Consider the following 17,486-nt stretch of genomic DNA (forward strand, 5'->3'; position numbering starts at 1 on the left):
AGAGGACCAGACTTTTATCCAATATAAATTTGTTTTTATTGAAGCAGCAGTCACATGACTTTATATCTAGCCTTTAGATTAGGCCTGACAGTGAGCCAGCCCCAAGAAAAAAATGTCTTTTTGCACTAAAGAGACATTACATGTTTACATAACATCATCCAGTATTGGAAATGATCAAACTTAAACACATGTGTTGGTTACCTGGGAGGTACAGCCCCACTGTTTGTGGTGTTCATTTATTTTACAGATACTCCCAAAGACATTACTAGTGGGATGAAACTTAAGAGAAAATACAGCCACACCAAACCATGAACACAATAATCAAAGACAGCAGCTTATACATGTTTTTAAAATTTGTCCCTTTCAGGGTTGTGTTCTTTCTTTTCAAAGCAATGTCTGCAAAGCTTCTTCTACATCAAATCCAAAGGTTTCCAAGATGGAAGCTGCACCTCTCGGGGCTACACAATGGAGTAAGATCATTTGAAAAAACAAGAACTAATGTTCATATCTTGATTTTTAACAACAAAGATCCATGTGTCTCTAATTGGAGGAAAGATGGTGATGTGACTACATATTGCAGTGGCAAAATAAGCAGGGTGAGGAGAGCTGGGTACTGAAATAAAGACCACACACTTGTGAATTTTAATTTCATTTCCAGGCTAACCTACTTTTTATTTAATGCAAATTACAGTACCAGTTAACTATTTCCAAACCAAGTCACATAGAACGAAATGTATTTACAAGGGAATGGGGAAAGGGGGAAAAAAAAACATTGAGCATACTTTTCACAAAAAAGTTTATATTTAAAATGAAAAAAAAATCAGTCACAGAGGCATTCAAGTAGTAATAATGTTATACAGATTTTGCTTTTCCTTTATATCAAGACAGATTTGCACAAGTGTTTGCAATAGTTTGTATACAACCCACAGTCCTTTATATATATATATATATATATGTATATAATAAATTTTGTTTAGATTTGTTTTAAAGATGGAAGTGGTCACGCTAATTGGTATGTGTACAGGCCCAAGTGATCCATCGGCAACACATTGATAAATGCAAATTTTACAGGCAAGCACATTTCATACATCTATCTGAATCTGCCTGTAGACAGATATAGTAAGAAAGAAAAATTAAAAATTAACACAAGGAAGTCTACTTTGTCAAGCTAACCCCTTATGTACTGGTTGTCATTTTGCTTTTATTGCAGAGGTGCAAAACGGAGCAACAAACTTGAACAAAACATCATAACCCTTGTGAAAATAATCCAAACCCCAGGGATTACTTCCAAAGCCTCTCAAATGTAGACCTTAGTCTGGGACTCTACTCTGCTTCTAGTTGTCTCTCTTATTTTCAGTGGCTCAGGTTTCTATCAGAAAAGACTGGTTTTACTGTAAAGCATGCTTAATTTATTTTTCTACATAGGTGAGAAAGTGTTCAGCTCTGTGATTAGATGATCACTAACAAATACAACAAGAATCAGGTACAATTTTGGTTTAAAACAAAGAACCACCCCCCCCCCCCGCCCCCCAAGCTCCTGGGGATCTGGCATCAGCCACACTTCCTTTGGAAGATTCCAAAGTTAAACCCCTTAAAAAGGAAAGGGGAAAAAAATGCCAGTGTCTTTATATCCACAGGGATACAGAATATAATAGTCCTCTCAGAAACCTTTGCATTGGCGCAGACAAGATGACTGGTTAGGCAGGCTTTGTTAAAACACAAACCAAAAATATTTAAAAATTAAGAGGACTTTAAAAAATGACATGTCACTGGAAAGAAGGTGCAGTCTTCTGCCTTGCTGGAATGAACACACGATGTTTCAAAAATAGAAACCTTTGGTTTGGTAAAGTTTGTTTTTTCTTCTACTCAAGACATCTTATATGGAGTACTTGGAGGCAAAACAAACAATTTTGATTTTTTTTCAAAAAGGCCTTCATGATGGGTACAGAGTAAGAAACTGATTTTTCAAAAAAGAAATTAAAATGGCATTTCACTGAAAGAGGCGGAGGAGGCAGGAGGGTGGGAGGAGGCTCAGAGTTCCCTTGTTAAAACAGGAGTCCTCTCCTGGCTCGGCAGCACTCCATGCACTAACTGCTGGTAATCACACTACACAGCATTTCAGACCGTTGATTATCAAAATCTGACACTATGAAGAAACTGATTTATAAAGTCAATTCTCTGTCTCCCATTTGTGAGGGCAGGAGATGAGGGGAGAGTGAGCATGGACACCTGCTGTCTGTAAGACCCACGGTTAGGGTTTGAGAAAGAGACGAGCAAAATCTAACCTGTTGAAATCCTCCAGCTCTAGGGTTCCCTGGCACTACCTAAGTCCCTGGATGACCCAAGGATGAAATGAAACCAGTCACTGCTACTGAGGAGGAAATGGGTGTTCAGAACCAGAACAAAGGCAGGGCTTGAGTGATATGAAATTATGAACGTGGTTTCCTGTTTCCACTCCAGAACATGGTATCACTGAAATTCACTGTGAAGGGCACAGACACTGTGTTATGAGTGAGCTATAATTTCAAAGGGAAAAGGGCAGGAGAGGGAAACCAATTAAAATTTTAAAAATGAAAAACAAAAACACAAACACAAAAACAAAAAAAAATACCCCAAAACAAAAACCCAAACACATGGAAGCGAAGGCACTCCAAACTATATAGATACACTATACATTGCTAGAGTTATTGTTACAATAATACAGGCCAGTACCTACTGTACAGAGTTAAAACTATATGGCTTTAAAAAGCTCGTCTACATTTTTGTCTGATTATTAAACAGAATCACTGCCCTGAACAGTTAACTTTTTGCTCATTAATAACAGTTCCTGGGTCCACATATTTACATACAAAACAATAAAACTTAAAATTTAAAAACATTGAAAGAAAATATAATGTACAAGCTTGAATTTGGTGAGGAGCTTTTTATTATTAGTAGTAGTATTTACAAAAAGATATTCAGAGACCTGGATCTCACTTGTATAAAAGAGTTCTGTGATCCCGCCATGATCCTTGAGAAAGAAAAAAAATCATGCACCTCAAGCCCTCACACACACAATAAATGAGAAAAGCATCTGACTTCTCTCTGCTTCTTCTCTCACCCCATTTACTGGGGGTGGGGAGGGGAGTATTTTGTAAAACACAGATTTTTATGGAATCCAGCAAGTATACCAAATCTAGATTAGTGTCTGTGTCCAGATGTTTAGCTGGGCAGTTTGGTCTGGAAGCAGGTCCATTTCTATCCTAGATCTGCTCTCCACTTTCTTTATAAATCCTCTCTGAAAATGATCTGTCAAAGCCATTCCTTTAGGATCATGTTGCCAAATATGTTAAGACATCTTTCAAATCTTAATTAGCTCTCAAAGGCTCATTACGAAAAGTAAAATTCAATTTGGTTTGACTGAGTGTGTTTCCTTTCTCATGAACTCTGATACAACCAGAGGTCTGAGAAACCCCCTTTGTGGCCTAAGAGCTCAGCTACACAGTGAGTGAAAACTAAGATGGCTCACAATTGCCTTTCTGGGTATTGGTTCACTTCAGCAGGCAGGAGGACTCTCTTGGAGAGTCACATACACTTGGGTGAGAAGCAGTACAGGGTGTGGGGATCTGCATGAGGGCTGTCAAGAGACTCTACTTCCAAATCACCTGGAGGGCAAGACCCCCAACATGACCTAAGGTGGCAATGAGAAGGGCGAAGGAAGGTAGGCTATACACAATCTAGGGCTCAGCTCAGTAGCCCTACAGTTCTCAGCTAACCTTGGAAGGTGTGCAGGGAAGGAGCGGGTAGGAGGGAAAGGCGGCCATCACTCAAGTGATCTTTAAATGTAAAGTACAACTGATTGTGCCTTAAAGATTCATAGGTCAAGTAATGGCCCTTAAGCACCAAGGCGACTAAGGTTCATTTTAGAGTATATAAGGCCCACATAAATGTCAACCTTAAAAGGATAAAACAAACTAGTTGTGAAAACCTATTTCCTCACTGCAAACATAATCCTTCAATCCTCCTTGCTTTCCAAGGAATATTGCTTTTTCTTCAAAAACAAGAGACTGATTCTTACACCATTCACTGATACACAAAACAGAAACAAAAACTCTTAACTGGATATGGGCGGAAACACTCTTTTCTCACTCTTCAAGCAGTCAATTTCGATACTGTGGACAAATAAAAACAAAACGAAAAAGGCAGTATTGAATCTAAGTATATATAACACATATATACACATTTATATAATTTACTTTCCTATAAATTCAGCAGGTACAAATGACTTTTGTTTGTATCATTTTGATGTTTTTAATATTCCTCCAACTGAAATCACAATGGCCTATCTGACATGCATGAATAAATAAAATTTAAAAAGCATGAGGTTAAAAAAAGCTGATATTAAATACAGATTCTAGATTTGGATTTAAAATTAGAACTATGTATAGAATGTGGCAATTTCTGCAAGCTGAATCTGTAATTTAAAAATATGAAAAATAAACCAGTAGACTGTTACAGTTCACATTATTATCTATAATGTCCTCTCAAGTGTATCTTTCCAGGGGAAGCATTTTAGGAAAAAATCTGGACTAGTTCATTCACAGTGGTGAGATCGTCCCTGGTTTGTCCCCTACTTCCAGGCTCATTGGCTTTTGATCTCTGCAGCCAGAGTGGCCGGCTCAACAGGCTCTTCAGTCTTTCCCTAGGTCACTAGTTTAACATCTGTACTAACATTTGCAGAGAACCTTTGGCCAGGCAAACAAAGATCCATCTGCAGAGCAGGCATGCTCCTCCCTCGACAGTTCCTATGCAAGTCTCTCCACCACTAGCACTGATTACGAGCATAACAAAACTTTTAACAAATCAATCAGGAATCTTCCCCTTATAGTTTCTAATTTTATTGACCTCCCTGGGTTACAAACAATACACATTTCCTTATTTTTTGTCTGCCGCACCTGCCACCAACAGGCCAAAGGCAAGTCTTCAAACATCCGAGGATATGGATTAATTTTACAAGTGACATTTAAGTCCCCACTGAGTTAACACCTGCTAAGCTCCCAACCAATTTCAAGCTGTGCACTATATACCAAAGTCTTTCACTTGACTTGAAAAAGAAAACAAAGTTTAAAAAAACTTCAGCACAAAGTTTTCTTCTTTTGTGGAAGGGGCATGAAGCAGGAGACCTGTTTTTAAAGTATACAACAGCAGACTTTTGATAAAAAGATTGTGGTGGGAGAGAGACTGTGTGTTCTAGTGCTCCGCTTTCCCCTCCCCACGCCACCCCTCCCCCATCCCCTGGATCTCCCTCAAACAATGAAACTGGTTTGTATTTCTGGATATTTTACAAGGTTAAATAAGAACAACAACAATAATAAAAAAATAAACACTAAAATTAACAGGCTTTTTTTTCCTCTTTTTAATTTTCTTTCCAAACGTGACCAGTGTTGCTGAGTGACACTCAAGTAACTGGTGGTTTCTCCTGTGCTGCTGGTTGCTCGGGACTGTTCAGGTGGAGTTGGAAGCTGATGCAGCAGCAGCGTTATTGGTCTGTACACGGTCTCCAGCATTAGCATCTGCAAATCAAAAGTCCCAAGAGAGAGCATGAGCAATGCTGTAAGACTCCAGAGAGAAAAGCACCCTGTTTCAGGCTGTGAGCTGTGTGGTATTCCAAGTTGTATCTGAAAAGTTTTAAATATGGCCAATACTATGAAGTCTGAATTATCTTTTTGCTTGGAGCTAAGCCCATGCCTTGGCCTGGTCCTGGTGCAGGATGATATTGCCTTTCAGTAAGTTACAGACTTGGAGAGCCAGAGACCATTTCTATCAAAGCTCTTGTTCCAGGTGGGATTAACTGTATATGAATACACAGTTGGAGTCTAGCTCACTTGAAATGCGCAGCTGGGAAAACCTCATTAAAAAGTTCTAAATCATGCCATCTGTCTAACTGGGTAAATTGGGTGGATGCAATGAAGGTAATATGGTCAGCGTTGAGAGGCAGAAGTGCTATGTGTGAATCAAACTCAACTGCTTACTTTCTAAGTACAATCCATCTTCATTCACAGAAATGCAAGACAATCAGCTAAAAAGGAACAGCCACTGTAGCATCAATTCACTTAATTCAATGAAGTATCTTATTGTCAAGTATCTTGGCATTGAGCTTATTTTGCCTAACACTTAGGAAATATGTGTAACTTTATAACTTTAACTTCCCTTCCCTCTTTTAAAGGTCCATTATTTCATAATATCCATGAACATTTAAGCAGGCATTTGTGTCCATACTAGCTGTTCAACTCTGGTAGGCAACAGATTGCTATTTCAATGACTTAAATTGCACCTGTGTCATCTCACAGATGACTGGGAATATTGTGCTTGGCAAATTTCTCCCAAATGCTTCATACAAAGCCCTGAGCGGCAAGAGGGGTGGTTTGACTGGGAGGGACAACTTCCAAGAGCCATCTCCCCAAAAGTCACACTATCCTTGGCTATCAAGGCCGGTGACACCAAAAGAGACCCAGAGGTTCTCTCTCTCTAGAGACTGCCGTTCTCTTATATCCTATGATGAATAAACAATGTCATGACTGAATGCAACATTCGGTCCTTTGACTTTTCTACTTTGAATTTGTAATTAGAGTGAGAAATGAAAGACCCCAAGGACACACAGGAACTTTTAAAAACTAGCTGTTCAGTTTATAATTTCAGTGATTTCCTACCCTCGAAACAATCTGTACATTTAAATCAGACTTTGGAGAAGAAATGTTTCCTCTCTTAATTTAAATGGTTATATTTAATTCACTTAATTTTCTTCAAAGCAGCTATAGCTGCTTCTCCTCCTGTCTTCATGCAAATGATTGCAGACCTTATGGCATCTGGGTCCATGTATTAGTTTACTGCTCATGGCATGGATCCACATTCTCTCACTGGTACCGCACACAAACAGGTGGCAAAAGAGAGTATATAATATAGAGCCTACTCTCCAAAGGCAGGCGATCAGCCTTTTTTCCCTAAAAGTTTAAGTATCTATGTCTAATGAATGCTTCATTCATGACTCCTGGTCCTTCTTGGATATGCCTTACTTAGCAGAAGTTTTACTCTCAATGATCACATAAATTCTGTGCATCACCTAACATCAATTCCCGTCTAGGGCACAGGTTCCTGTAAGGCTTTTCTAAGAAAAACATTCATTTTCATAATTCAGGCATAGGCTGCATTAAACAACAGTCCAGAGAAAGCCTAAGAGGCCACAGAGCTATTTAAAGACTGATAACATTCCTCACAAAAATGCTGGGTGGATGACACTCAGTACCTATGCACGATCATCATCTAATAGCACTTCTCTTCCACTTCCAGTTTGTGAACATGACAGGTAAAACTGTCATGTTCTGATTTTCCCCAGGAGTTAAGAGATTCACTAATCATAAGGAATCTGTCCTGCTTGCTCATGATATCAACACATATACCAGCACTGTTAGCAGCTCTGGCCATGGCAGCCATCAATCAGCTCTATCAGCCAACACCTGCTAAGACTTAGCTACGTGGTCATCCAGCCCATTATGTTAATTTGGTCTCTGGCAAAATCCCTTTTATTTATTTATTTATTTATTTATTTATTTAATTTTAATCATTGTTCAAATACAGTTTTCTCCTTTTTACTCCCAATCCAGCCCCCCCTCCCACCCCTCCCCACTTCCCTCCCATTACCACCCTCCCCTTCCATTATGCAAAAATCCCTTTTAAATGGCAAATGCCCTTTAACTGGCACTACTTGTGAGCTTATGACATTCCCCAAACTAGCCCCACCTTCCTTGGATAAATTCAAAGACTGCTTGCATAATCATATAAAAAGCACAAGCCTTATAAGTGGGCATATAACCAAAAATGAATTTACCTCCTGAATAATACAATTTGAAAACACACTCATGCTCCTCAGAATTGTAATTATATATAATGATATCATTTTTTCTATGAATTATTTCCAAATCAGTTGATGAGTAAAATTTTAACAGTTAAATTATTTTAGTTACAAATACTCTTGATACCTAATGTCACAGCACTGTGTTAATCAAAAAACAAAAAATCCCTTTGCTTAATGCAATGACCTACGCTTTCAATAAAATTACACGTGTCTTTGCTGAGAAAAAGAAGACTCCTCTTTTTTCCAGACAAAGTTAGTGAGGAGAAAAGCAAAACAAAACAAAAATGTGAAGCGCTACAAACTCTACAAAAATGTGAAGTTCCAACAGATCACTTGGCTTACTGACTGAACAAAACTACACATTGTAAATAATTCTCCATACAAGCTACTTTTGTTCCCAAGGACAATTCTGTAAACTTATTTTACATAATTGAATTAATATGGACTTTCTATAATAATTATGCTCATTAATTTAAAATTCTGATAAATTGTCACTTCATTTGGATGTTTATGGTAATTTCTGTAACTTTTCTTCTCAAGCATTTAAATAGTAACTCTTTAAAAGCAGCAAAGCTTATTCTGCTTTTCCTGCATTCCCTTCCCTGGTAACAGTGATATCACCTGCCACCACGGTTTATAGAATGGGCTAAAATCTCTTGATTATAAAACATCCAATCTAACTATGAATCACCAAAGACTGAGTGCACAGTTTCTTGTTTTAGTCTTGAGAGATGCTCATCTGATATTCATAGTGACAATCTTTCTTAAACCTAATCCAATTCTACAACTATTTATTGAGTATGAGATCTAATTGTACAACTCAACAGCTGTGTGATTTTGGAACAAGTTACTTAACCTCTCTACCCCTCAATTTCTTCATCTGTAAAATGGTGGTAATACTACCTGTTTATGAAGTATGGCCTACAAAGTGCTTAGCATAGTACCTGGCTTATAGTAATTGTTTAATAAACAGAAAGGTAAAAGAGGCATCAAAAAATAGTTGAGTGTGACTTTAATAATCACCATCACCACCATAATAAATATCAGTGACAGCAGTTAACACCTGAGTGCTTATTACCAATGTGCAAGACATCATGGTAAATGCACACTGCAGGTATGTCATTAAGCCCACACAGCAATCCCAAGAAAAAGGTACTTATTGCCTCTATTTTGCAAATGGCAAAATGGAAGCTCAAAGAGATTAAGTAATATCCCTAATACTGCAGGGTTAACAAGTGGGAGAGCTGAGCACAAAGGGAGCAGAGGAAGAGACTGGTGACTTTTAGGGATAGTAGGAAGCAGCAGAAAAGATTTCCTAGCAAAGGGAGAAAAGAACTTAGTTTCATTCAAACGTAACCCCTATATAATCCACTGTGATTTCTAGAAGCCTATTTTTATTACCTAAAAGGATTACTACATTGAACAGATCAGTGAATTTATGTTAAGAATTAAAGGTATATTTATTTTATTTTCTAATTTTCAAACAGTCTGTATGGGGTATACAGAAATATAAGCGTTTTGGAAAGAACTATAGAGCTGATAGTTCTATAGACTTCCCAGCTTCCTAGAAACCAATGCCCATCACCATCCCTCTAATGCTGCTACAGTACATACAAACAAATGAGCAAACCGAGGATGTCCCAGAGGGGGAATGAAGACGAGAGTAATTAGCTTTGGGGGAGGAAAGTATAACATCATCCTTATACATGGTGATAGCCACCTTGCAAGATGGCTTCAATGTGTCATGACTCTTGGTGCCCTAATGTAGCCCCTTCTCTCAGTGAATAACATTGTCCTGTCAATAGAATATTGCAGAAATAATGATGTGTAACTTCCAAGAATAGGACATAAAAGACACTGTGGCTTTCACCTTGTCCTCCTCTTGGATCACGTGGTCTAGAAGCCAGCTGCCATAATGGGAGACACTCCAGGAGCACTATAGAGAGGTACACATGGTGAAGGACTGAGGCCTCCTGTCAACAGCTCTCACAGACTCACCAACCACATAAAGAAACCATCCTGCAAGTATATCTTCCAGCCCCACACAAGCCTTCAGATGTTTTTACAGACCTGGCTGACTTTTGATTGTAACCTCATAAGAGATCCTGACCTAGAACCATCTAGCTAGGTTGCTTCTGAATTCCTGACCCACAGAAACTATATTTATCCTTGTTTTAGGCTGCTAAATGCTAGTGTATCTTGATATATAGCAATAGACAATCAACATACACATATATGTCAAAGAACTTGAATGACAGGGTTTATGCTCAAAAGCTCATGAAGAGCACGACTGATCAAGTCCCTCTTGGGGTGGCACAAGACAAAGTGGCTTTTAGTCCTTTCAATAACAGAACTGAAATTCAGACACCAGTGAGTCAAATGGTCCACCAGCAAACCTGGAGGGCTTGTCAACAAGACTGTTCCTATTGGATGTGCCAGAAGCACAGGTCTTAGTTGCTCTGAGTAGGAAACTGAAGGCCATGAAGACACAGGAAACATTTTCATCTTTTAAGTTAAAAAATACCAATTTAGGAATAAAGAATAAGAAAAGGCATAGAACATAAGCAGCTGACTTCAGGCAAGAAACCAAGGAATACTTGAAGAGCACCTAAAGGGCTGAGTGATAGGACATTCACCAACTTAAAAAGATTTTATATTAGTTTTGGAGGTGTGGGAAAAAACCCTGGCGTAAAATTTTTGTCTTAATAGCAGAGAATATGTTTTGAATAAAAAGAAACAATTTCCTAGAAGTGATACTTAGCACTGCTCTGGTGAAATGATGACTAAGCTGGCTTGACTTTAGGTATCTATAAAGGGTGGGGCAAAAGTAGGTTTACAGTTGTTTACATGGAAAATGATACAATAATAAATAAGAGTATAAGAATACTGTTTGACGTAGTCACAACTGTAAACCTACTTTTGCCCCATTGTGTATATATTAACTCACCAAATGAACCTGAAACCCTAACATGGGATAGGTACCACCTCAATGGTGTCAGTGAGTTGGTCAAACCAGCACATGTGGATGGAAGCCAATGTGGGGGAAGTAGATAAAGTGCTGTACCCTAAAAAAGACAGCCATGTTCTTTCGCTACCAAGTTGGTAATACCTAACAGTAAACATGTGTACCCTGTACCTCTAAACCCTACTCTCAGCTGGCTAATGTTAAGGTAATGGAAAAATGGAAAAAATGTGTATTGCCAGTGGGCAGTGTAAACTGGTAGAAGCTTTCTGGAAGGAAGTCTGACAATATGTATCAAATTGTCACACCTTTTGGCTTAGCAATTCTACTTCCAAAAAGTGGGACACAACCCAAATGTTCAAGAATAAGGAATTAGTTACATTATGATACAGATTTAGAATATCAGTTGAATACCATATAGCCATATACCCCCAACACCCCAAATAGCATATATACATGTTATAAGCCCATTCATATATAGACTGAAATATAAAATGTTACCTTTGATTATCTATGGAATTGAGAATATGGAAGATTTTCTCCCCTAAAACAACTATATATTATGTAATTAATAGAGGAAATATCTTTTTAAAAGCTATATACTTTTTAATGAAATTTCACATACATTTAGGTTAAGATAAACAGAAAACAAAAAGGATAGGGCTGGGAAGAGGGACACCTGAAGGCATGCATACATTGCAGACTACAACTAAACAGGATATGAACCAGCTTTAGTTGCACAGTAAAAGTAGTGTAGAAAAACAGTATATGGGGAGTGGAAGATGGCATGGTAATTGTCATTTTAGAAGTGTGAGAATTTGATACACTGACTTAACATTTCACCTCTCAAAATCAGTAGAAACAAACAATATGAGAAATTATTCTGGGTTTAAGGTGTTCAACTAGGAAGAACTGGTTGGTGAGAGAGAAGGTGACAGGAATTCTGGGATGAAAGTAACTGTAATAGTTAAGGAAAGGGGATCACTGGCTCTGGCTAAACCTGAACCATGACTTCAGCAAAATGAATGTCAAAGTTCAGAGAACCAACAGATATGATTTTACAGCTACAGTCTTCAAAAACAGGCTAGTAACTGACAAGAAGCAGTAAAGTATAAAAAACAAAATTCTGACCAAGCAATTAATTGCAAATAATCTCAATGCAAAATAGAGAAGAACCAAAGAAATCAGCCTAAAGGGTTTTCTCATCTGAGCTCATATTAAAAATATATAACTTTAAGAGGAAGGGCACAGCCAAGGAAGAATAGAAAATAACAATGTGAACCTGTAAGAACAGGCCAGGATTGGTTTATACAGGGTAACAGCAAAAGGTTTTCAAAGCCAGTTCAAGAGAAGCTAAGCACCCTGACCAGGTAAAAAGACAGAGAAGAGAGACCTTGTCCAACTCCTATCATGATTCCCTTTTCTGTTAGAATGGTTTTCAACCTGGAAAGGATATAACAAAAATCCTAATAAACAAAATGCAGCCCAAGCAAGGCGAGGGCAATCTACCCATGTAATTGCCTTTAAACACAGAACCTATATTTGCAAGAAACAAATTCTAGCATGGACTACAGAAATTCACAGCTTACAAATATTTAGGCACTAGAAATTTCCCTAAGTCTTAAAAAAAAGTTTTGTTTTCATCTTTGATAGTTAAACTTTTTGATAAAAAAAGTCTAAAAGTTTTCTCAACAATAGCCAAATATTTTACAAAGTTTTTAATAACATTACTATATATATTGTAAGGTTGGTCTGTTGCTAAGCAAACAAGAGGGATAACCAATTACCCAGAGACCATCAGAAGAATAATACATCTTTAGTAAGCTTTGCCTGGTCCCATTTAAATTATTTTATCAGTAATTTTAAGGAAGGCAAAAACAAAACAAAACAAAACAATCTCTAGTAGGCTCTGCCTTGTTCTGTTTGATAGGCCTTATTAGTTGCTTGGATAGAGACAAAAACTTGATGTGTTGATGAAAATATGCAGATAATATACAATTATATAGAAAACCTAATACCCAGACACTTTAGAACAGGTTAGGATTTAAAATTCTCCTTAGTATGGAGGGGATGTTAGCCACTATTAAAATCTGAAGTACGTGTGTGTACAAACTGGGTTGGTTCTATGTAACTCCAGGGCAGAATCACTGAGTGGAAGAAGGTACAGGGGAACAAATTTCAGGGTGAAAAAAAGATAAACTTTGTCATAGAGTGATAGAAAATGGAATGTGCTCATTCTTCTGGTAATGAGCTTCCAGTTACTGAATATAACATAAGCATGGGATAGATAACTAGTTCTCAGTAGATATGAGAGGTGAACAGAAATCAGTTTTCAAACTAGTTTTAATAAAAGAACCACGACACTGAAAGGAAGACTGAGTAAAGAAAGACTTCTCCTTACCCAGAAGACTGATACGCAAAACAAGGAGAAAAACTGCTCTAGTTGAAATTCCTTACCATACCTCACACCTAACTATTCTGGAATCAGATCAGGTGACCTTTGAAGTGGTTCAAATTTGATTAGTAATACTATAGTTTCTCAAGATTTATTACTCTAGATGGTCTAGATGAATGGTGTCTCAAACGGAGTGAATGAGAGGATCTATTGGGGGTGTGGAGGATATCAGAACATAAATGCACACACACATATATGAAATTATATTTTATGGGTTGAAAGTAGTAGTACCTGTAATTTTTAAGAGTTTGTCATGTTAGCCAGAGCCATGATGAACATGCTCCCAGAAACTGAGGTATTTTAACAACAATTTAAAAAGAATGCAAACACTGAGAGGAAAAAAAAAACCCATTCACACCCACTAATTTAATATTACTGTTTTAATTTTTGTATATTTCTAGCTAGTCCCTATCCAAATGCAAACCGGCATTTTGGGAATTATCAACAAGGTGCATAAGGTTTTTAAAGATTTTCTCAACATAAATCAAGAGGAATATTTCCACAAGGGTCTATAAGCTTTTTAATATTTTATGGTTACATAAAAATGGAGGTTCATAATATATTAAAACAATTTCCTACCGCTGACCATTCAAATGGCTCTCCTTTTTGTTATATAATAATTACTCCTATTCCTATCTCTGACAACAAATAGAAAAAAAGTACATGGTAGCTTTTTTCCTTCTCTTAGATGTACCCTGAAGATAAGATCCCTAAATGGGATCAGTGACCTAAAAAGTATGAACTTGAATGGTTCTTACTATATACACAGTAATGCTCTTCAATGGTCTTAATCAATTCACCTGTAGTCAAACCCTAAGCACTCTGTCTGTACATTTTGCATCTTACTTTTTGTAATTATGCAGTGTGTAGTTACTATCCCTGTTTTATGGCTAAAGGAAATGAAGCTAAGGGGGGCAACAGAGAGAACATATAATTTAAGGTCTTATTAAAGAATATAATTCACACCACCAAATTCTTACTAAACACACACACACACACACACACACACACACACACACTTATTTAAATACAGGCAGCCATTAATATTATATGGTCAATCCATTCATCTAAATCAGCATTTCCTGAGGTATGTTTGATGACAGACTTGGCTCTCACTACTTTGGCCCCAAAGACGACTTTTCCTTTAACTATACTGTGGTGTTAGGCCTTTGGCTTACACTGAGGGATACCTAGAAAGAAAGTAACCATACGAAACTCACGATTACATTTACTGTTGAAATAGTAATGAGAACTTCATTAACTGTATTTCTTACAATACCAAATCCAAGGGCCTCAGGGATCAATACTTTTCAAACAGCCGGGCCAGAAAGGAGTACTTTTAATCTAATAAACAATGGGAAATTTTATCAGATAACATTTATTTACTTTTGCCACTAGGAAGCTCAGAACATTTGAAATCCTCTTTGGTAGCTCTTAAGATATTCAGGGCATTCATTTCTCTTAACTAATTTTAGCTCTGCTCTGAGCCTACCATTCCTCTACTAAATTCCCCCTGCCCTGATTTACTTCAGCTTTGAAGTCAACTCTCAGGATCACAGTTCAATGCCAGTTTCCACACAATATGTGGAAATCTGATTTCAATAGCCATTAAGAATATATAGCTATAGTAAATGTATGTATGCATGTTTGTGTATATACACATACACGTAAAGCAACAAAATATTTTTTGGGGTAACTACTATAACCTGAATCAAAGCAACATAAAAATAAGTTTATACTAGCTTCCTACTACTAGGCAGACAAACTGCCTAAAAACCTTAGTTTAATTTAACTAGTTTAGTATATCACTTGAGAAAATAATTTAAAATTACCTAAACTTACCAATCATAATTCTTATTTTTATTCACAGTCTAAAGCAATTTTAACAAAACTCTGGAAACTAGTTTAACAATCAAATGCAGTTAGTTCAGGGTTAGGGTCTATTTCAAGTTTTGAACAATTAACGTAATCCAACTTGTGATTTAGCAAGTTTATTAATAGCTCATCTAAGCAATCCACTTCCTTCTAAATAAATAGGTCACATATGGATTTTAAAAACCCTGTATTTTACATTAAAAAATTTTAAAGCACATTTCAGTACATTTAGTTTTTATAAAATGGCTCCAGGAGAGCACTGCCACTCATTTCACAGAAATGAGAAAACTAGTAGGACAATACTAAAATTAATAAAGTTCAAATGACTTTCTCAAGGTAGCATATGGTAACAGAACTAGAAGTAGAGAAGAGACCTTTCTTTCCAGACTTCTGGAACAAAGGTAGGACATGGACTAGCATGAAATGTTTTTAATCCTTACTAGCAACATTCCAGAAGATTAAGATTGGACAGGAGATGGATTTTGACCTTACTGTCTAATAATGAAAGATTTTTACCTACTGTAGCATAAATGCCCTTAGGCAAAAATGGTCCCGATCCAATTTAGTTTAATGTAATAGATGGTTTAATAAAAATAAAGTCATTTCCTGACATCTGTTTTTTAAGAACAAAGGCAATACCGAATTCTGCTTTTGTAAGAACAAAGGGAATACCAAATTCTGAGCCTGTGCTACCTAGTATATTTCTATCTTCATTTTAAACAGCATCCATGCATTCTTTGGAGGACCTTCAACTGACTCAAGGGTTGGGTATTTTCAGATATCTGTAACAATAGTGATGTGTACTAAATCAGACCCCACCACTGACTGACTGTGGGACCAGCAGTACACTCACTGTACCCTGGCAGACCATGAGGATTTTGTTTTTTTGGTTTTTTTTTTTTTGATAGGCAAGATCTAGTCACATTGTGATCTTAGATAAAGATACCTGCATTGCAGTTTTAGCCCTGTCGAATGCTTAAACTCACCAATCTATATTTTATGCTTCCTAAAAATTTGCCTCAGTATACTAACATAATTTACATTTAGGTTATTGGAATCAAAGTGATTATCTTCAGTAACATTATTTTTGTACAGATTGCTTTCTGCTATCAGCGTCTAATTTCATATGTGTGCGTGTATATATATATATATATACATACAGTCTGTCCACAAGGTATCCAGCCATATAATATGAAAAAGAGACATTTATTGAAGAAAATACAAGAAACATTATATACACAGCAATGTTACCTCAATCCCCTTCAAAGTAGGCACCTTGGGACCTCACACAGTTCTCCCAACTGCCATCAGCTGCCCTGTTGTATCTTCCTGAATCTCATTGACTGTCTGAAATCTCTTCTCTTTCAAAGGAGATTTTAGTTTTGGGAAAAGCCAGAAGTTGCAGGGCAAATCTGGGCCGTAGAAGGGCTGAGTCACCTGGGTGATTTGATGTTTCACCAAAAAACTCTGCACAAGACATGATATGTGAACAGGTGCATTGTGATGAAGCTACCAATCACCATGCCCATAGCTGTGGCCTTCTGAATCATCTGCATAGTTTCTGTAGAGGAATGCTCAAGCTTAATGCTCAATTTGATGTTGATTCATTTCTCTACTCGCTCAGTCATTTTGAATGTGATGGCCACACAGTACACATGCTCATTCAATGGCAACTACCACCCCCACTGACTAGTACAGTGAGGTCACCATTGTTCATGCATGCTAACTCCAGTCCACTCTCCTTGGCTGTCAGGTTACATCGATGTTACACAAACCATTCTCATTATAAAAACAATGGCTGGACTATTTCCAGACAGACCTTATATTAATCAATAAATCATATGGACAGCATGACTTTTAAAATAACAAAAAATTTAAATTATAGTAAGATATTTACACTTTACATAAAAAGTATTTGTGGGGTCCTTCAGTGCTTTTTGAAAATAAAACACTATTTTATTTACATTTATTCATTCATATGGCTGTGCTGTTACTAGTACTTAAAGGTATGAAATGTTGACATGTAGCAGAAGATATGAAATGGAGGTAATCATGTCTATTTAAAAAAATGTTTTTACAGAAGAGACTTGGCGTGTTCTCACCTGAGGCTGCTGTGGCATTTGTAGGGGTTGAAGCAGCTGCTTGAATCCGAGCATGAGGAGGAATAAGGATTGTAGCTAGAGGTGGATTACTTGACAGTTCTAAAGAAAAGGTAAGACATATATGTTAGAGCTCACTTTTAACTTTATAAGTGAAATTACAGGTAACAATTAAGATACTATAATAAAAACACTGATTTAATA

General features: G+C 37.1%; 1 protein-coding gene across 3 annotated transcripts in view; it reads right to left on the bottom strand.

The window, feature by feature from the left end:
• Positions 1-636: 636 nt before the first annotated feature.
• Positions 637-17,486, bottom strand: part of GSK3B (glycogen synthase kinase 3 beta) — a 225,783-nt gene continuing 208,933 nt past the window's right edge. For all 3 annotated transcript variants that reach the window (XM_028504613.2, XM_028504612.2, XM_036018141.1), the window contains 2 exons: positions 17,286-17,384; positions 637-5,552 (listed from right to left, as the gene is read on the bottom strand). In XM_028504613.2, the coding sequence (XP_028360414.1) occupies positions 5,485-5,552; positions 17,286-17,384 (167 nt within the window). In that variant the 3' untranslated portion in view covers positions 637-5,484. The remainder of the gene's footprint in view (positions 5,553-17,285; positions 17,385-17,486) is intronic.

Source organism: Phyllostomus discolor, chromosome 2 (assembly GCF_004126475.2).
Source record: "Phyllostomus discolor isolate MPI-MPIP mPhyDis1 chromosome 2, mPhyDis1.pri.v3, whole genome shotgun sequence".
Classification (NCBI taxonomy): domain Eukaryota; kingdom Metazoa; phylum Chordata; class Mammalia; order Chiroptera; family Phyllostomidae; genus Phyllostomus; species Phyllostomus discolor.